General features: G+C 51.5%; 1 protein-coding gene across 4 annotated transcripts in view; it reads right to left on the bottom strand.

Moving 5' to 3' along the window:
* Nucleotides 1-327: 327 nt before the first annotated feature.
* The window catches only part of PTK2B (protein tyrosine kinase 2 beta), a 135,187-nt gene continuing 114,728 nt past the window's right edge, over nucleotides 328-20,786 (bottom strand). For 3 of the 4 annotated variants that reach the window (XM_065946666.1, XM_065946669.1, XM_065946667.1), the window contains 13 exons: nucleotides 20,203-20,303; nucleotides 19,996-20,085; nucleotides 18,941-19,145; nucleotides 16,536-16,644; nucleotides 14,669-14,734; nucleotides 12,635-12,760; nucleotides 7,596-7,742; nucleotides 7,008-7,043; nucleotides 6,618-6,642; nucleotides 4,670-4,716; nucleotides 3,873-4,010; nucleotides 3,365-3,445; nucleotides 328-1,404 (listed from right to left, as the gene is read on the bottom strand). In XM_065946666.1, coding sequence (XP_065802738.1) covers nucleotides 1,189-1,404; nucleotides 3,365-3,445; nucleotides 3,873-4,010; nucleotides 4,670-4,716; nucleotides 6,618-6,642; nucleotides 7,008-7,043; nucleotides 7,596-7,742; nucleotides 12,635-12,760; nucleotides 14,669-14,734; nucleotides 16,536-16,644; nucleotides 18,941-19,145; nucleotides 19,996-20,085; nucleotides 20,203-20,303 — 1,387 coding nt within the window. In that variant the 3' untranslated portion in view covers nucleotides 328-1,188. The remainder of the gene's footprint in view (nucleotides 1,405-3,364; nucleotides 3,446-3,872; nucleotides 4,011-4,669; nucleotides 4,717-6,617; nucleotides 6,643-7,007; nucleotides 7,044-7,595; nucleotides 7,743-12,634; nucleotides 12,761-14,668; nucleotides 14,735-16,535; nucleotides 16,645-18,940; nucleotides 19,146-19,995; nucleotides 20,086-20,202; nucleotides 20,304-20,786) is intronic. The other variant, XM_065946668.1, reaches the window with a different exon arrangement.

Here is a 20,786-nt window from a genome sequence, read left to right as displayed (position 1 = left end):
CTGCTCAGGCAGCTGGGACCCCCTCCAGTCCCCCAGAGCCCTGGTTCCGTGGATGGCAGCTGGGAGGATGCACTGGCTTTTCTTTGTGGCAGCGGAAGGGATGTCCAGGTCCCCCCTGGAAAGCTGCCCTCAGGTCAGGCACCCGGGGCGAAGGGCTGGAACACGCGGGTACCTGACCCCAGCACCCTGGCTTTACCCCGTACCCTGGGGGTTGAGCCCTGGCTTCGTTCAGCTTTTCCATCTCTGCCCAACAGAACCACAATCGATTCCTTCCAGGGCCTCAGAAGTTCAAACAAATGAAATAATCAGACCACAAAGCAAATGGTACAATTTTATTTCATCCACAAGTCAAATATAAAGGAGGTAAAAGAGTGTTCTGCACATACACAAGAGAGGGAGGGAGAGAGGGCGTGGATGAGAGAAAGAGAGAGCAAAGATAAGTAAGAAAAGACAGTAAGAAAAGAGAAGGAAGGGGCCAGGAAGGGAAGAAAAGCAAGGGGGCGAGGAATGCGAAGGCGTCCAGGTCCAGTTTGGCCTTGTGTCTCCCCTCCTCCCCTCTCTGCGTGAGGAGGACACAGCCTCCCGGGCGCCAACTCCCAATAGCTTGTCCCTTGACCATCCCAGGCCCCGCTCCGCCCCTCAGAGGGGCCCACGGCTGTCGGTCCACACCAGACTCACATTAAATAAATTCCAATATACACTGTACAAGAAGGCCAGGTCCATGCCTCATGGCACCAGCCGCCGGCCTCCCCACTGAAAACCCCTCTCGGCGCCTCCCTCTGTGCGCGGGGCTAGGGGAGGGGACCTCCGTGGGCGGGGGAGGAAGGAGAAGGACTAGCTTGGTTCCCCAATCGGCCTGCCCTGTCCCTGCGTAAAACCATCGCGGCCACAAGGATCTGCCTCGTGACCCCCTTGGGCCAGGCGGGAGTGGCCGGCGGGCAGCATCCGCCCTCCCTCTGAGCCTGTCACCCCATGGTATCCTGCGGCCCTGAGTCCCCTCTGTCCAGCTGCGGCCTGGGCAGCACAGTCTGGGAGTAGGGTGGGGGAGAGGCGACGTGCAAAACGGCAAGGGAAGAAGGACCCCCCTCGGCCTTCCCTCCCCAAGTGGGCCCACGGACCGAAGGCGAGGCAGGGGCAGGGAGGTACGGGCGGGCGGGGCGGAGACGCGGGCGGGGGGCGCCGCCCTCTTCACTCTGCCAGCGGGCGGGCCAGGTTGGCCAGGACCTTGGCTTGGTCCACGGCGTCCAGCAGGTTCTTGGCGTCCACGGCCAGCGTGTGGGAGGCGGTGAGCATCTGCCGCTTGCACTCCTCACTCAGGGAAGTCACGGCGTTCTGCTGGGCCAGTCGCATCTTATTGATGAGCTCCGCCAGGTCCTTGTTGAGCAGTTTCTGGGTCCCCTCGATCTGCAGGAGGAGCACACGGGAGGGGCTGGGACCCCGAGGGGCTGCCAAGTCCAGGCCCGGAGGGCAGGGAAGCCCCACCGAGGTCCAACTTGGTGCTGGCCCAGGAAGGTGGGGCCGGGGGAGGGGCTGGGGGCGGGGCTGACCCAGCCCTGGGCTGAGTCCAAGGCCCATGCTGGTTGGAGCGTGGTCATCCAGGTCAAACACTGCAGGCCTTTCAGGCCCCAACCACCCAAGTCAGCCCCCTCCAATCCAGTCCCACAAACACTCCCTCCCTGGCAACATGCCTGGGTACTGGCCCGACAGAGTGAATGGTGAGGAGTCAAGTGCCTCCAGGCATCTGTTCACTCTCTATAATCACATCAATAGATCGTGGACTGCGGTCTGGGCTGTAGGGTTTTATTAACCACTATATCCTTGGATCTAGTGCACGGCTGAACAAAGACTTGGTGCTCAAGAGATATTTATCAAGTGAAAGAAGAGCCCGGCCTCCACTGCCCAGGTGTGGCGCTCTCATGCCCGGCGGGACCAACCCGGAGGGGGCTCCGCTGGACTGCCACAGCCACCCTGAAGGGGTCTGGGAAGTGCCCAGGCCCCCTGCCCTGTCCTGCCAGTCTTGAGTGGTCACAGATGGTGGGGACAGTGGCGAGAGGCAGTGGGTCAGCTATGTGTCACACTGCTGACCACTAGGAAGTGGTAGCTCAAGCTATAACCTGGCAGGGGGTGTGGGGGTCTGTGACTGGGTTTCCAGACAGAAAACCAACAAACGCTCAGAGGCACTGCCTCTTTTTCCAGTCCCGCAGTAACAAATTACCACAAACACAGTGGTTTAAAATAAGTCAGATTTATGCTCTTACAGTTCTGGGGGTCACAAATCTGGAATGGATCCCCTGGGGCCAATGTCCAGGTGACGGCGGAGTTAAGTTCCTTCTGCCGGCTCCAGGGGAGAATTTGTTCCCTGCCTTTTCCAGCTTCACAAGGCTGCTGCCTTCCTTGGCTTGTGGATCCTTCCAGCAATGGCCTCATTCCGACCTCTGCTTCTGTTATCCCATCTCCTTCTCTGACTCTTATGAGACCTCTGCTTCCACCTCCTTCTTACAAGGACCCTTGTGACTACATTGGACCCACTTGGATAATCCAGCATAACTTTCTCATCTGAAGATCCTTAACTTAATCACCTGCAAAGTCCTGTTTGTCATGTAAGGTCACATAGACACAGGCTCTGAGGACGCAGACATCCTTTTTTTGGTTGTTGTTCAGTTGCTAAGTCATGTCTGATTCTTTGTGACCCATGGACTGCAGCATGCCAGGCACCCCTGTCTCCCACTATCTCCTGGAGTTTGCTCAGACTCATGTGCGTTGAGTCACTGATGGTATCTAACCATCTCATCCTCTGCTGTCCTCTTCTCCTTTTGCCTTCAATCTTCCCCAGAATCAGGGTCTTTTCCAGCTATCTTGTGGGGGCGCGTTATTCTGCCTATCACTGGTACCATCTCAGGATAGAGCTCTGGCACTCCTGTTTTGGTTTTCGGTGGTTGCTTCTCATTTAAATAAAGAAAATTAGATTAAATGATCAATTGAAGAAACCTTAACTGCTATTTCTGTGACACACTCACCTTGACCTTAGTAAGAAGGGTGACTAGACAAAGAATCATGGACAGGATGGGGCTAAAAAGGAGCGTGTGTGTTGTCCTCTGCCTGCCCTCAGGCACTAAGAAGTCACTGCCACCATCTGAGACCTAAACTAGGAAATTTGCCCCCAAAAGCCAGCGAGGCCCCTGGGTTCCAACTCCGCCCCCTAGTGATACCTGCAGAGATATGCAGTGCAGAGCCACCTGCTGAAGGCTCGCAGAGGCGATGGGACTGCCCAGGGTGGCCCTTCTTGGTCTCCTGTTGAAACACAGCTGGAGCAGGAGAAGGGGGAAAGGGACAGTGGATGACAACGACGGGACGAGACACTCACCTCTGTCCGTGAAGACGACGGCAAGGAAGGCAGGAGGTCATCCACACTGCCGATGAGCTTCCGCAGGGTCAGGCCCACGTTCTGGGAGAGAGAGGGGGCGTGTGGCTGTCACCCTTTGCTTTTTTCTTTTGAAGTCTTTATTGAATTTGTTACAACATTACTTCTGTTTTATGTTTTGGTTTTTTTGGCCCCAAGGCATGTGGGAATCTTAGCTCCCCGACCAGGGATCGAAGCTGCATTCCCTGGACTGGAAGGTGAAGTCTCAGCCACTGGACCACCAGGGAAGTCCCACCCTTTGCTTTCTGAGAATGCCACGTCTCCCTTGAGAAGAGCTCTCCTGGGATGGTGTCTGCCTTCTGAGGCTACCTGGGACTAACTTCTCTTTGACAACCTTGCTCTAATGGGGTCTAATCGGGCAGACTGGGAAGCTCAGCCCCTCCCACGTGCTTCCAGGGATGGGCTGAGTGGCCTCCATCCCCCAAATCCACGGCTCCTCCCCGGCTCTCACCTTCACCACCACCACGTAGCCCTCGGGAGGCAGCTGGCAGAGCTCATTCTTGAGATCCAGCACGGCCCGCACCAGCTCCATGACATTGAGGTACACCAGGTCGTCGGTCCGATCCAGGTTGGCTGTGGGCTGGATGGACTGTGGTGGGGAGAGGAGGAGGAGAAGCAGGTGGCCGGAGGGGAGGGTGGCACGTCAGAGGGACACACCATTCTTTCCTGGGCATGTACTAGTGGTGCCAACTCAGCCACCAAGACGTTTCTCTGAAATAATAGTGCCTGGTCCTGGGGGAGGGCCACCTTCCCTTCTGCTTCTGGGGCAATGGTTCTTATGTGAGAGTCTGCCTGGGTATCTTTAAAAAGTGCTGGTGGCCAGCCTCAGAGCAAAGCAACCAAACCATCAGCTGGGCGTGGGGGTCAGGCAGTGTCAAAGCTCTCAGAGGATTCTCATGGGCTGCCAAGGCTGAGAACTGCTGCTCCAGAGTGAAGAAAGCAGCAGCTGCCCCAGAACACGGGGGTGCAGGGAGCCAGTGGGGGTTCACACCTCCTGCTCCTTGGGACAGGAGAGCTTTCCTCCAGGTCACGGAGGGGGCTGGTCTTCCCCTTGCTTTTTTTTTTTTTTTAATGAATTAGTTGTGTGGCTTTAGACAAGACACTTGGCCTCTCTGGGCCTCAGCTATATAACGAGGATACAGGACTGGATTCTTTCTGTGGGCCTCTGCAGTCTTTGCAGTCCAGGCCCTCAGTCTTGTGGGGCCCTGATTCCAATCCATTACCAGCTTCAGCAGAGCCAGCACATACCTGTGCACCGAGCCGTGGTGGTTTCTGTGGGGGGGCTGTGAACTCCGCTGCAAAGGGAAGGGACAATGAGTAGGGGATGTCCTCAGCACCCTGACCCCTCCCTTCACAGGTGCTGATGACCAAGCCCAGCTCTTCTCCACTACTACCAGGAGACCCCAGGGAAACGGGACCTGAAACCCAGGACAATGGAAAGTAACCTCTGGTCTCCCTAGTCTTCTGTACGCAGGGACAGGCACTACAGTCCATTTCAAAGACAGAAAAAGCCAAAGTCCCGGTGGAGATGGAGTGATGGCAGTGGGTGTTCCAGCACACCGGGCCCTGAGACGCTGACCTTGACTGTCATGAGAAAGAAACCTGCTCTGAAGGCAGCAGGTGACCCTGGAGCCTCACCCAGCGGGTGCAACAGCCGCCGATGTGGTAGATTTGTGAAGCTTCCCTATTGTCTGCTTTGTCCATCTGGGGGTCAAGGAAGTGAACTGCTAGAAGCATGCTGTTCTCTGGACACTCGGATGAACAAAGACACACAGGCCACATGGGACTGCTTGGAGTAGCAGTCAGAAGACCTGATTCCACTTTCCACTCTTCCCCCAGCGTGGGGTGAGACTAGGGCAGCTCACTGACAGGCCCCGGGCCTTAAGTGTCATCTGTCAAGTAGGAGCATTCGCTTAGACGGGCCCTGCAGGAGCCAGATGCCTGGGATCAAACCTGGGCCCTGCTAATCACTAGCTGTGTGACTTTGGGAAAGTCACTTGCTCTTCCTGTGTATGTTTCATGTCCTTTGTAAAATGGGCATCATGATACATTGTACCTATTGCATAGGAAGGACTGCTGTGGGGTTTAAACTGACATTTTAAAGCAACTTGGGCCAGTGCTTGTCATTGTCTTTGGTGGCTGCCATGGTCACCATCACCATCATCATCAGCCCCATCCCCCTAGGATGGTGATGAAGAGCCTGGCTCACTTCAGGACTGGGACCTGGGAACCTTTGCAGCAAAGTCTGCACCAGGACAATACAAAGAAACAATATGGGACTAAAAATAGCCGTGTGCATGCCACAGTTGGGGCAAATTCTGGACCGAAAGATACAAAAAAAGACAAAAAAGAAACTCCAAATAACACCCAAGAACCATTTCTGAAGAGCCAGGAGCAAAAACCTGGGTGTTGGGAGCAAAAGCAGGGTACTGCTGCACCACCCCCGGCACGCACCATCACAGAGGGGTGGGCAAACCACCTAAGCCACCCCTCCTGCATGACCCCTGATCCACCCCTGTCCTCACCCCATAGAAGGAATGAACTCCCCGCTGCCTCTGGGAGCAAGCAAGGTAGCCTGTTGTTTTCACTTCCTCCTGCAGCCTGTGGCGCAGGAGCCCCAATAAAGTTTGCTTGAATTCAGGCCTCTAGTCAATTTCTGTTAATTGGGAAAGGCCAACGATCCTAGTGGGTACCACTCCCTCCCTGCCTTTCAAGGAGGCTCCTGGAAAGACTCTGGGGTCGCACAGGGGTGGGTGGGAAAGTCAGTTGGCCCCGCCCCCTTCTTGCTTCCTTCAGATGGCCCCGCCCTCTTTCTTTCTTCCTTTCCTGGGGCCTAGGGAGAAGTCACTTGGGAGAGATGTCATGGCGCTGCTTTAGAGCTTCTGACAGAGTGGGTGGGAGACAGGAAGGATCACCAAGTCCTCCAAATAAATGCAGCAGCAGAGAGGTGGGGACAGGAGCCATGCCGCGAGAGGGGTGGGGGCAGCCGTCGGAGCAGGGGTGGAGGTGGAGGATAGGAGGTGGTGTATATCGACTCCCAAACTGGGCCTCTCTGCACACTCTGAACTCAGGGCAGATGATTCTTTCTATGGCAAATACACTCCCTTTGCTCTCTGCAAGGGGCAGGGGAGGCGGCTGCACACAGGATGCCACCCCCGGGGACATTCCCGCTGAGAGGAAGGGTGCTCACACTTACTGTAGCCGGCCTCCTTCTCTGGGGTCTGGAAGGAAGGAAAGAGAAGAGGTCACTGGTGCAGCCCTGGGGGCCACCCACGTCCCCCCTTAGCTTGTTCCCGTCCCTCTTGAGTGTCTCTTCAGAGGTTTGGAGATCATAGCTGCAGGGGTCCTGGGGACTCCGTGACCCAAAGTGACTGGGGTAGGGGGCGCCTGTGCCGGAGCGGGGCGGTGTTAAGAGTGCAGATCAAGTGTGAGCTCAGCGAGGAGACTCCAAGATCAGAGTGAAGTGGAAAAAGGTGCTCTCGTGGTGAGAGGCAGAGAGGGCGAGGTGGGCAGGTGTGGAGTCGGAGGTCCCACTAACTACCCTAAAAGCCCTCCCTCCGGATGGAGTGCTCTCCCGGCGACTCACCAGCGGGGACTTGTCGTTCATGTAAACCATTGGGTCCTGCAGAGGGGGAAAACAAATCAGAGGACTTAGGATTCTATAACCAAAAACTCCAAGGATGCCTGGAGAGCAGTTCATTCCAGCCAGGTGGGGAGCGAAAGGGGACAAGATGGCATGGATCTCTCCCCGGGGAGCATGGTTATCAGAACGTGTTCAGGGGCTTCCCCGCTGGCTCAGCGGTAGACAGTCCACCTGCCAATGCTGGAGAGACCGGTTTGATGCCTGGTCTTGGAGGATTCCACATGCTGCAGAGCGACTAAACCCATGCACCACAACTACTGAGCTTGTGCTCTAGAGCCTGTGAGCCGCAACTACTGAAGCCCAAGCTCCCAAAAGCCTGTGCTCTGCAACAAGAGAAGCCACTGCCACGAGAAGATCGGGCATCGCAACTGTAGAGTAGCTTGCTACAACTAGAGAAAAGCCGGCGTGCAGAAACGAAGACCCAGCACAGCCAAAAATGAAAAAATAAGTAAAATTATTTAAAAAAAGAAGGTGTCCAGCAGAGGTGTTGGGGCATGTCCTCTCCCTCCCCTGGCTGGGCTTTCTCCTCACCAGGGCTTTCTCCTCCTGCCTCAGCCACTGGTAATCTTCCACCATCTGCTTCTGCTGCTTGTCCAGGAGTTGCCGCATCTTGAGCCTCTCCGCCTCCCACAGCTGCTGGGCCTCCTCCCGGCTACTGGGCCGGACAAAGTCCTCCTCCTGGGAGCACAGCGGGGGAGATGGCAGAGGACACAGTCAGCCCAGTCTCCGCACCCAGGGAGGACAGTCCTCTGGAGAGCCTTGTGGGAGCCACACGCCTTGGCCTCACCGGCCTCAGATCTGCAGCCATCTATGCAGATGGTTATTACTGTTGGCTCCATCAGCCCCAATCACATGCAGTGTGTTTGTGAAGTGCTGAATCCCAGGACATAGAGTTTAACAGGCACTGGTTTCAAATCGTCATGTGATCCCTTAGTACCATTTTATTTTCAAGTGACTGTCCTAATATCATTTTCTCAGTTGGCATGTGTCATGGATGCTGTCACTGAATTTGCACTTAGGATTGCAAAACCAGCCCTCTGGGAGGCCTTGCGTGCTTAGCGTCACCTAAAACCGAGATGGCAGGTATGGAAGCTTCAAGGAGCAGTGGTGTGTGGTCCCCCAAAGCTGTCCACTGAAGGATGGAGCCTGAGAGACGGAGCAAGAGTGTGCACCCATCTGATCGCCTTTTTTATCAGAAGATACTCATTATTTGGGCTTCCCCATCCTAGTTATGGATGGCTCAGACAGGAAAGCATCTGCCTGCAATGCGGGGGAATGGGGTTTGATCCCTTGGTCGGGACGATCTTCTGGAGAAGGAAATGGCAACCTACTCCAGTAGTCTTGCCTGGAAAATTCCATGGATGGAGGAGCCTGGTAGGCTACAGTCCATGGGGTCGCAGAGTCGGACACGACTGAGCAACTTCACTTTCACTTTCACTTTCTGTGGCTCAAAAAGTAAAGAATCTTTCTGCATAATTCTCTTGATTAAGAAACTAGCCTGGGTTATGTCACCAAAAGTTAAAAGAGATGCATAAGCTAAGAGATAAAGTGAAGCACAAAATTTAAAGAAATAAGGATGTATGGATATGCAATAAGTGGTTCCTCTCCTGAGTTTCAGTAATCTAACCCCGTTTCAACTCATTTGTGGGGCTTTGGACCTATTCATAGTTCTCCCTGTTATTTCTCCCGGCATGTTCCCCTTTCCTATTATTTCTCTTCCCTCAATCTTCCCCAGGGTTCATTTATATAAATATCTGCTCAGTCCCTTTAAACTGGCTTGCTTTTTTCTGCTGCACAAGATTACCTGGGTCTCCTGGACATATGAGTGTTACCAACATTCTTTTGATTGTGTAAAGCCTGGGGTGACCTTTGCTGGGGGCAGGTGACCTTTCTATGATGTTGAGGTCCGCAAGCTGCTCAGATCCCTTTCTTTGAACTGGCCCGTTTACATACAAGTCACTTACATAAAATGCTAAAAATGATTCTCAGTCTACTTTAACAAGCCGTAATCTCTGCCAAGCCTCTAAAAAAGATTATCCCCTCTAAAGTCTCTAAACAGCACAGTTTGAAAATAGTGACACTGGTGTGTTTTTCCTAGGCTGTCAGCTACAATAACTGCTCTCAATTTCTAACAATACTCCTCCTCATAAGATGTCTTGCTGAAATAGCCCTTGTTCATTACGCTAGTCAACGACTGTTTATTGAGCAACTGCTATGTGGCAGGGACAGGGCTGGGTGCTGGGAGGGCAGTGATGGTTAAAGACACAGCGTCCTTCCTGTTTTCATGAGGCTGTGGAACCAATTGCAGATTGGGGCTTCTCAGCCCTAGCATTGGGGCCAGATGATTCCTTATTGGGGAGAGATTTCCTGTAACCTGTAGGATGCTTACAGCAACCCGACTCACTAGAAGCCTCTAGCACCTCCCCTGTTGTAACAAAAATGCCTCCACACATTACCAAATGTCCACCCAGAGCTGACTTACTGAGTTAGACCTTATTTTAGACTGATTTGTGGACATGGTGTGGGGAGGAGGGTGGGATGAGTTGGGAGGTGGGGACTGACGTACGTGCGCTGCCATGTCAGAAACACATAACTAGTGGGAAGCTGCTATGCAGAGCAGGCAGCCTAGTTCAGTGCTCTGTGATGACCTAGGGGGGTGGGATGGGGTGGGGAGGGTCGAGAAGGGGGGGATATATGTATACCATAGCTGATTCACCTCATTGTACAACATTGTAAAGCAACTATACCTATCCCAATTAAAAACTAAAAGCAAATTTCAAAACACGAGACTATTTTATCATCATAGGATTGATAAAATACGTAAGATTTACTTCGTAAAGGCTTATGCCCCCCAGATGAAAGGAGTTTAAGGCTGTAAATATCCTCAGTTAAATGCCAGCATGTGCAAACACAATGGTATCTCTATATCAGGCTATTGACGAATCATGACAAATAGGAACTAAGTGTCCAACGTTCTGAATATAGCATTAGGAATCTCCAGGTAAGGAAAATGTATGGACGGAGGAAGACTAGAGTAGATACTGACAGGAGGAGTTTCCAGACTCAAGAAAACACTTTGCTGTTTTGCAATTGTCAAAGAAGATTCCTACCACTCAAATGTCTAGTATGCCCCAGGCTTGATCACCATCTGACCAAATATTTTAACATGTATTGGTGGATGTATTCCTATGTCTTCCAATTTTCTAATAAAACTCAAGAAGTAAGTGAGATTTTTTAAAAAATTGGATCTCTTTAGGTCTTACTGTCCAAAGTATACTTCAAGAATTCTTAATCAGGCGATGAATGCTTACATTGCTGGTCATTTTTAAGAGGAATTAGACCCTTGGGGTGTTTTAAAAAGACTCTGATAAGCTGTGACCCTTTCCAGGAATTGACTCTTCATCCTGCCAGGCCTATTTCCATTGTAACTAAACAGCTCCTGCACTCATCCTAAGGTTTCCCATCATTCAATCTGGCTCCAACTCATGCTTCTGCCTTCCTCATCCCCTGGGATCTTTCTAATTTTCCCTTCCCATTGAGGCCCAACTGCAAAAAAAAAAAAAAAAAAAAGCAGCTGGAAAGAGTTGTTTTACTCTCTGAACTTCTGCTGCACTTTGGCTCTGGTTTACATTATAGGCAACCATCTGCCCTGTTCCGTCTCCTTTCAGCACCTAGGACAGCGCCCGGCAAAGTGTCCCTTAAAAAAAAGGTGCTGTTTACTGAACTGTTATTTTAAACCTCAATTGTGAGGTCTTCAAGAGGGAGACTGCTGCATTCCTGACTCTGGAATTGAATCCCACAGATTCTCAGATGAGTCAGGCAATAAAGTAGTCACTAGAAAAGTTGTTTTTGTGGGACAACCATCTCTGATTTTCGTTAAATGCTTTCAAATGCTTTGCAGGGAGTCTATTATACCTTTTCAGCATTCTACCTGGAAGAGGCTTTCTCAGTGTTTCTGATGCATACCATAAAATGGAGTTTATATTTTTAACTTTTTTCTTTTTTGCTTATTTTAAGAAATGCTTATTATGTTCTTTCAGGCAGGCTTTCCTGTGGCAAGTACATCTAAAGCCCTGACACAAAAGGCCCTTTTTCCTGCTGCAGTTTGTCTTTATGGAAGGGAACAAAGTCCTTATGGTGAATCAGGGGTTAGACAAAGGCAGTGCCGGCCCTCAAATGTGCGAAACACCTTCTTTCTGAAAGGGCACATTTAAAGCCAAATTCACTTAATTAAAACCCAATTAATTATGAATAAAGAGTTAAGGGCAGGAGAGAGAAGTTGAGCACTGCCTTAAAAGATACTGCATGCTTACAGATGCAGTTTTATTATCATCGAGTATATGCTAAGACATAAATTGGTTAAACTAATGTGAAAAAGAAAAATGAGCTAGGTCAGGGGAAAACTTATTCCACTAAGCTCTCACTGCCTTGAATTCTAAGTTATCTTAATCATTTCAAAGCTTTACTAAATTAAGAAAAACAGCAAGGATATCTCAACATACTTTCCTACATTTTTGTAAATCTGTTGTAATAGAAATGTAGTCCCCCCCAATTTTTAGAGTCCTATATACCTGAGTCTTAAATATAATGCATGGTTACAGAGTTAGAGCTAAAGTAATAAGGGTTTCAGTCTGTTATATCACATATCAAGACTCAGTTCAGTAAACTATATCAAATGCTCATGGCAACTGACCATGGGGGCCACTTGTATTGAAGGAGGAGATGGATGGTGACAAGTAACAAGTGGACAAGCAAAGGTGCACTTTTTTTTTAAAAGGAGACCTGACAATTAGAAGCTAGTTCCCAGGTAGTGAGTGGTAAAGAATCCACCTGCCAATGCAGGAGACTCAGGTTCGATCCCTGGGTCGGGAAGATCCTCTGGAGGAGGAAATGGCAACCTACTCCAGTATTCTAGGGGAAAAATTCCCATGGACAGAGGAGCCTGGAGGGCTACAGTCCATGTGGTTGCAAAGAGGGAGACATGAGTGAGTGACTGAGCGACGGACAATGAAATACTCATGGCTTCATTGGTAGTTGACAACAAAGAGTGACTAGGGAAGGTGTGGCTTAGCCCTATGCTAGCCCCCAAGTTTGTTCTCATATCGCAGCAACTTTTGCAAAGCAGCAGGAGTGGCAACCACAAGGCAGACTTTCCTTTGACTGAAGAGAAATCAAACAATCACAACAATCAGGCAGCAGGAAGGGCAGAGCGGGCAAGACCTCCAGGGTCTTTTACTTTCTGGCACTGTCAGGCTTCCCTGCCCTCCGCTCAGGAGCTTTCACACTATCGCCAGGGCTAAGGGAAGGGGGTGGTTTTACATCTTTGCCACAGCATCAGAGCAGGCATGGGGCAGGTCTGGGTCCAGTTGGAGTCTCAAGGGCAGTGCCTGGCTTGGCCCCCCAAACTCTGCTGCTTGTAGAGGTGCAGGAGGCACAGAGTCCCTCTCTGGCCGACTGGTGCAGGAAGGGCACCTCCTGAGCCTGAGGGCGCAGGGTTCCCAGTATCCCAGGCACCTCCCTCCAGCAGCCTCCTTGTCTTGGCCGGGACCCAGCATGCAGAGTCCTCTTACCCGCATGCTGTGGCGCTTGAAGACATTGTGCCGGTGGAGAGGTGGGGTGTGCAGCGAGTTTACGGGAGATGGATACTCCATAGGGCTGGTGAGCGTGGGTGAACTGGCACACAGGCCCTCAGGGACCTATTCAGGAGAAGCAGAGGAGCACAGGCACGGGGACAAGGCGAGAAGGTGGACGGTTAGCTGCTACGAACACGAGCACAGAGAAACGATACAAGAGCTCCATGAGAGAAACGGGACTTGCGCTCCAGGAGCTTACAAAGAACAAAGTGTGGGCATTCCACTGGTAGTGTTTGGGAGACGTGGCGGAGCGACATACAGGGCTCTTGGCTAGAAGTCAGCACAGACGTGGTGGCTGTTCTTTCATCTAACAGCCTTCCCCATGATGCTGTGCATGCCGTGGGTCCACGTGTGGTACTGACCTATTGGCTACATCTCCTCCTTCAGGACTCTTCAGGGAAGAGTCATCATTGTGATAGAAACTAACAGATACTGTTCATCCACAAGTATGTGTGTGTATGGGCTTCCCTGATGGCTCAGTGGTAAAGAATTTGCCTACAATGCAGGAGACATGGGTTCGATCCTGGGGTTGGGAAGATCCCCTGGAGAAGGAAATGACAACTCACTCTAGTATTCTTGCCTGGGAAATCCCAAGGACAGAGGAGCCTGGCAGGCTACAGTCCATCAGAATGCAAAAGAGCTGGACATGGCTGAGCAACTAAAACAAACAAACATATGCGTGTATATATATATATGTTGTTGTTGTTTAGTTACTAAGTCATGTCTAACCCTTTTGTAACCCCCATGGACTGTAGCCCACCAGGCTCCTCTATCCTTGGGATTTCCCAAGCAAGAATACTGGAGTGGGTTGCCATTTCCTCCTGCAGGGATCTTCCTGATCCAGGAATCAAACACATATCTCCTGAATTGCAGGCAGATTCTTTACCACTGAGCCCACAGGGAAGTCTATATATATATATACACACACATTTTTAAAAACCACTATTTTGGAACTTCACAGGCAGTCCTGTGGTTAAGACTTCACCTTCCTATGCAGGTGGTTTGGGCTCAATCCCTGGTCAGGGAGCTAAGATCCCACATGCCTCATGGCCCAAAAACCAAAACATAAAAACAGAAGCAATACTGTAACAAATTCGACAAAGACTTTTAAAATGGTTCACATTAAAAAAAAAGCTTAAAAAAAAAAACCCAAACAACCCCATTATTTTAAACATCACAAAGGGGTATGTTTCTTTCTAGGGATATCCCTCCTGTCTTCTGCCTCGAGGTTTGTTTTCTTTTTCTTTTTTTTTGTATGAAGAGGGTTTGTCTCTTTGTTCCTGGTTAGGCTTGTTTTGACTCTGGAGCATTTCCTTGACCACAGGACACCAAATGAAGGAGCACCAAATAAAAGACACTGTTTGCATTTTTTAAAGAGGGACTCTGAGCTGAGGGATAGAAAGGAAGAAAAGAGAGGGGGCCCCTGGCTCCTTCTGACTTAGATGCGACAGAGAGACACAGGGCAGAGACATTCGAGAGGGACCGACAGCGTGGGCAGGTCCTGTGGTTGGTAACCATGGAGGTGGGGGCGGGGAGCACAGGGGGAGCCCTGCTCTCTCTCCACCAGCTACTGAGGTTCTCAGCAGGGCCCCTGCAGGGAGCCCCAGCGAGCAGCCCCATTCCCTGGGGGACATCAACGGTCCCCAGCTGCCTGGATTCCTTTTCAGAGGCTCTGCTCAGGGTTGGGGAGGCCAGGAGTACAGAATTAGCTGTAGGCGGGCGCACGCAGCAGCCAATACTGTGGACAGACAGATGTGGGTTGAAGTCGTCTTAACTGAGGACAACCTGGTAGAAGTTCAATGAGATTCTTTTGATCTCTGGGCACTTTGAGTTCTTTTCTGGGTACTCAAGAAGAACTGTCTCCATTGCCTGAGCAGCTAGGACTGCTGCTCTGCTGAGGCATGAGGATGGAAATTCAGGAAGGACAGAGATGAGGCCTGCATTTCTCCAGCCCTCCAGTTACGTCTTTACCTGGAACTGCAGCTTGGGTGCCAGAAGGTTGGTTTGTGGAGGGGGTCTGTACTTGGGCCGGCTGGGCTGCAGAGAGAACATGGAGATGAGTCAGTCCCGCTGTCCTGTTGAGGGAGCACAGCTCACCAAGGGGAATATCAGGTAGGAGTCGGGTCAGGCTTGTTCAGGATGATGAAGACGAGGGACAGAGTAATCATTAAAATCATTCATGTCTGCTGACTGTGCATTTATTGCTGCTGAGTGATACGAGGGTACTAAGAGGCCAGTTTTCTCTGCCCTTCTGGAGGTCACTGCTAACTGGAGGCATTACCTGTCTCTGTGTAGCCTCTCTGCATATGCCAGGCATCCTGGAGAGTGAAGTCAGCTATGGCTTAGGAAGCATTACTATGAACAAAACTAGTGGAGGTGATGGAATTCCAGCTGAGTTATTTCAAATCCTAAAAGATGATGCTGTTAAAGTGCCGCACTCAATATGCCAGCAAATTTGGAAAACTCAGCAGTGTCTATAGGACTGGAAAAGATCAGTTTCTATCCCAATCCCAAAGAAGGGCTGTGTCAAAGAATGCTCAAACTATCACACAATTGCACTCATTTCACAAGCTAGCAAGGTAATGCTCAAAATCCTTCAAGCTAGGCTTCTGCAGTATGTGAACCCTGGATGTGCAGAGTTTGCCAAATCAGTAATTGGGAGCTGCAGACATCCAGAGGTGGGTCATGGAGGCCCAGGTGTCCACAGCAACTTCCCGGAGGTGATGAAACCTGAGCTGGGCCTGAATGTAGGAAGGTGCAGGGCACAGCAGATCAGGGGGACCTCGAAAAGAGGCCCAGCACCCACAGGGCTTTGTTATGAACTGAATGTTTGTCCCTCCACCCCACCCCACCCACCCCATTCATATGTTGAAGTCTTAACTCCCAGGGTGATGGTGTTTGGGGGTGGGGTCTTTGGGAGGTAATTAGGATCAGATGAAGTAACAAGAGTAGGACTCCTATGATTCTTATTATTAGTAGTAGCATTAATGAACTTCCCAGGTGGTGGTAAAGAACCCGCCTGCCTATACATTAGAATAAGAGATGTGGGTTCAATCCCTGGGTAGGGAAAATCCCCTAGAGGAGGCCATGGCAACCCACTGGGGTATTCTTGCCTGGAGAATCTCATGGACAGAGGATCCCTGCAGGCTACAGTCCATGGAGTGGCAAAGAGTCAGACATGACTGAAGCGACTTAGCATGCAGTTGTATTAATAACAATAACAGACACCAGAGCTCACTCTCCCCACCATGTGAGGACATGTGAGAAGGACACATCTGCCATCCAGGAAGAGAGTCCTCACCAGACACCTTGATCTTGGACTTCCCAGCCTCCACGCTGTCTGTGTGTAAGATGCCCAGCCTGTAGTATCTTGCATGGCAGCCCAAGCCGACTTCTACAGACATGGTCCCACCCATCTAATAGTGGGGCAGCAGGGCATTGGCTCCTGCACCCAGAGATGCCATGGACATCAGAGGTTGGACTTCAGGGCTCCCCACCACATACCTTCAAGGGAATCTAATTTGTCCCTAAAAACACCAAAAGGGTAAGTGCTGCTGGTCTCCCGAGGGAAATGTTTCCAGGGTGACTGCCTGATCCAGCAGCCCCACAAGGTGCCTGCTCCCTGGCTGTCTCAGGTTCCATCTGCCGAGGTGACTGATGGGGGCTGACCTCAGGGCTGATGGATGGTTGGGTGGAATGGCTGAGAAGACGCAGGGGCCCATCTGATCGCCACTGTGAGGGGAGCTGCACAGTCAGATCTGGGAGGGGCCGGACAGGGTCCCCGCTCTGCTGTGATTCATGGGGCCGATGGGGTCGATGAGTTCAGGGCTAAGCTCACCTTGGGTGGGGGTTCCTGGAAGGCTGTGGGCTCTAAGATTTTGGGAGGTCGGTAGCGAGCGTTCCTCTCCTGCTCTAAGGCGATGTCCTTCTCCATCTGGTAAATGTCACTGCCAGGAAGTCAGGTCAGATAAGGAGACAGAAACAAGGTCAGAAACACTCCTGGGGGCTCCCCTCTGTGCTCCACTGCAGCCAGGATCCTACTCCCAAGTCCTTCGCAGAGGGCACTGGGGAGATCCCTAGGAGACAGGCCACAGTACCGTGGACCCTGCAGCCGCCCCAACCTACTCATTCCTGGCATGTGCTAATGGGAATGGGTACCCACACATTCCTGGTATGTGCTAATGGGAAAGGGCCATCGATCCCCTCCCAGGTTAGCTGAATGCACGCTTCTTGCCTTTTTTTTTTTTCTTTTATCCAATAGTGGTTCCCAACCTGGGAATCACACAGCTCCAAGGACTCGAATAAAGGCAAGGGGTCCATGAATCCACAAGTGTACCAAGCATTGTCTGCAGACAGGGATCATGTGTTGCTGAAATACATTTCTAGGCCCAAGATGGAGCTGCCCCTGCCCAAGGGGTCGCATCAGCAGGTCAAAATGCAGATAACCTTTGCGTCCTTCTAAATGCTATGCTTTATCAGAATCAAAGTACCAACCCAAACCAACCCAAATATGAATCCAAATGCCAATTCAGCTTTATGTGCTTAGTTGGTCAGTCGTATCCAGCTCTTTGCAGCCCCATGGACTGCAGCCTGTCACACGCCTTTGTCCATGCAGACCCTCCAGGGGAGAACGCTGGAGTGGGTTGCCATGTCCTCCTCCAGGGGATCTTCCCAACCCAGGGACTGAACCCAGGTCTCCTGCATTACAGGCAGATTTTTTATCATCTCAGCCACCAGGGAAGCCCATTCAGCTTTACAGTTGTTTCCTATTCCCTATTCATTCTCTAATTATCTCTTCCTTGTTCCTTATTCTTTACCCTATAAAAGCGTCCTACCTTCCACTCCCATCTGCCACTGTTCTGGCCCTTGGGAATGGAGACGGCCACTTCACACAGTGTTGAAGTTTGTCTGCATCACTTAAGTTGCCTTGTTTAATCATTTTAAATAGCACTGTGCTCTGCTTAGTTTTCAGTCATGTCCAGCTCTTTGCGACCCCATGGACTGTAGCCCCCCCACTAGGCTCCTCTGTCCATGGGGATTCTCTAGGCAAGAATACTGGAGTGGGTTGCCATGCCCTCCTCCAGGGGATCTTCCCAACCCAGGGATCGAACCCAGGTCTCCTGCATTGCAGGTGGATTCTTTATCATCTGAGCCACCAGGGAAGCTCTAAACAGTACTACTAAATATATAATATTTTGTACCTTGTTTTCAGATTTATATGCATTCTATTGTGTGCAATACAAAATTCATGATACGGCTTGTTTATGGAGCCCTGCCTATAAACAAATGCAGTATCATTCCAAGAAATGAATATTTGCTGCCATATCAGTAAACAAGGATGTCACAGTCATCAGCAATTGCCTCCACCATGAATAGTGAGCTGGTCAGCCCTGAGGAAACTCAGGATGTGAAAACACAGGATACTGGCTCCAGAGAGCTGAGATGCATATCAAAGGAATGATTCCAGTGAACCCAGACTCTCGCATCTTCCCATACACGGAAAAGCACTCAATTCCTTAACTTGGGTATCTGGTTTTCTTTAATTAACAATAATTGTTTGCTGTTCAGACAACCTGCCCTTTGTTGCAAAACTTCATATAAGCTGGCTCCCCCTTCGCCTCTTCCGAGCAGTTTCTCAGAGTTATCTGAAATGGTGTCTCCCAGGCTGCAGTCCTCATTTTGCCAGCAGTAAAACTTAACTCCCAGCTCTCACACTGTGCAAATTGTTTTCAAAGATTCCCATGGCCCGGACCTGGGATCCCAAGCTTCTCCTGTGGTGCTGTACCATGTAGTAGTTTCTGGGGATGATTTTCTAAAAAAAATGCCCACAAGTTGCCTACAGTGTTTAAAGCTGTAGTATTTCATGTTAATTAAGCATTGGGTTCCTTAAAGTAGGAGCCAGCAAACCAGGCCCACAGGCCAAATATAGCCCCCTACCTACTTTTATGTGGCCCCCAATAGTAAAGAATCTCTCTGTAATGCAGGAGACCCTGGTTTGATCCCTGAGTCAGAAAGATCCACTGGAGAAGGGAATGGCTACCCACTCCAGTATTCTTGCCTGGGAAATCCCATGGACAGAAGAGCCTGGTGGGCTATAGTTCATGGGGTCGCAAAGAGCTGGACGTGACTTAATGTCTGAGTACACACAGCTATAAACCTCTGTGCGCTGCTGAAAAGGAGACGTGCTCTCAGGGGGCCCTGGACTTGCAGTCCTCCCCCCCACACACCCGTCTCCTTGCTCACCTGAGGCTGCACACGAGCTCGCTGAAGCGGGGTCGTTCACTGGGGTCGTAGTCCCAGCAGCGGGTCATGAGGGTGTAGAGAATGGGCGGGCAGAGGTCAGGCTTGGGCAGCCGGTCCCCCTTCTCCAGCACGCCAATGACATCCTTGTTCTCCAGCCAGAAGAAGGGCTGCTTTCCGAAGCTCAGGATTTCCCACATGCACACAGCTGCAGGCGGGAGGAGAGGGCTCAGGGCCTGAGCTGAGGGGACTCGAACCTGGAGAGGCAGCCCACCCTCCCCAGAGATAGCCGCGTAGTCAACACTCAGCGCCTGCTGGGGACCACCCTGAGTTCCCCTCTCTCCTCTATAGATAGCATCCCAGGGGTCCTGCCCACGTGGTGGTCTGGTAAGGGACCAATCGCCTATGATTGTAAGTGAACTAAGCTCCCACACCCAGGCCCTTTCCACATGGAGCTGTTAGGGTTCTGGAGAAGGGGACGGTCAAAGGAGCTTCACCGGGACCACCAGGAGGGAGTGACGCCTCCATCAGAAAGCCGGCATACGAAGCCTAAAGCCAACACTTGCTGCCTGTGTGATCACGAGCAAGCCCCTGACTTGCTGAGCCTCAGTTTCCTTGTCTGGAAAATGGGAAGAAGAATAATGAGATTGTACTGGGCAGGCTGTGGAGACCCGAGACAGAGAATCTACACGGCTGTGTGCCTTTTAAGGGGCTGTCCATCACCTGGTTTTCCTCTCTCCTCACCCTGCACCTTCTTCTCAGAGAGGAACTCAGTTCTGCCTTTGAGGCTCCCCTGCGGGGTGGCCTCACCTCAGTCCTGGGGCTGTTTGGGGGAGCTCATGCTCATATCAAGAGCCTTTTCCATGAAGATGAATGCAGACTGGCCCTTAGCTCGTGTCACCCCCAATCCACCACTGACTCCCCACCTCTGGGACTCCTCAGTGGTGGCAGCAAAACAGAACCTGAGGGTCCAGACCCCTGCTTCTTGTGCCCCCTGTTATCCTAGTCACAGAGGGGTAATCAAACCCTTGTCCACGGCCTATGGAGAGTCTGCTCACCAAACATCCAGACATCGCTGGCGGTCGTGAAGCGGCGGAAGTTGATGGACTCGGGGGACATCCATTTGATTGGTAGACGGGTCACAGAGGCTGTGGGTGGACCAAAGGTTTATGGGAGCTCTTAGAGAAGAATGATCCAGGCTTATCCAGAAAGTCAGCTTACTCTCCAGAGACCGGGGACAAAGCTGTAACACACCCCCACCTCACCTTTGTAATACTCCTCATCCTCAATGTATCGGGAAAGGCCGAAGTCCCCCAGCTTCACACACTCAGGGGAGGCCACCAGGATGTTCCGGACAGCGATGTCTCTGGAAGGAGGCAAAGACCAGGGTGAGGTGGTTCATAATGCTTCAGGGGGACAGACAGATGGACAGATGGACAGAGAGGCAGAGGAGAAGAGAGCTTCAGGGCCCTAGCCTCCGGAGGAGAATCAAGCAGCTTCTGTGGGTCAGCCCTTCCTGGCCCCACAACTCATCTTGCTGGAACTTGGCTCAGGCAGGAGCCTTGGCTGCTCCTCCGTGCTGCTCGCATGCCCTGGTTGCCTCCCTCCATCTTGCTGCTGAGCCCCATCACCCATCCCTTCTCATACATCTCCACCTCCAAGCCTGTCTTATGTTCCCTGTATTTGCTCCAGTCACTGCATGTATTGTCCCCTCTGCTGGGGATGCCGTCACCCTCCCGACACTTCAGGGAGGAAGCCCGACCACTTTCCTGATCACAATTAACCTCTCCTTGTTCTGCGACCCCACAGCTGCTCATAGCTCACTTCCAGGGGGCACTGGGAGAGCCAG

This window comes from Muntiacus reevesi, chromosome 10 (genome assembly GCF_963930625.1).
Source record: "Muntiacus reevesi chromosome 10, mMunRee1.1, whole genome shotgun sequence".
Taxonomy (NCBI): domain Eukaryota; kingdom Metazoa; phylum Chordata; class Mammalia; order Artiodactyla; family Cervidae; genus Muntiacus; species Muntiacus reevesi.
Note: the sequence above shows the minus strand (reverse complement) of the source record. Positions and strands in the feature narration are given on the sequence as shown.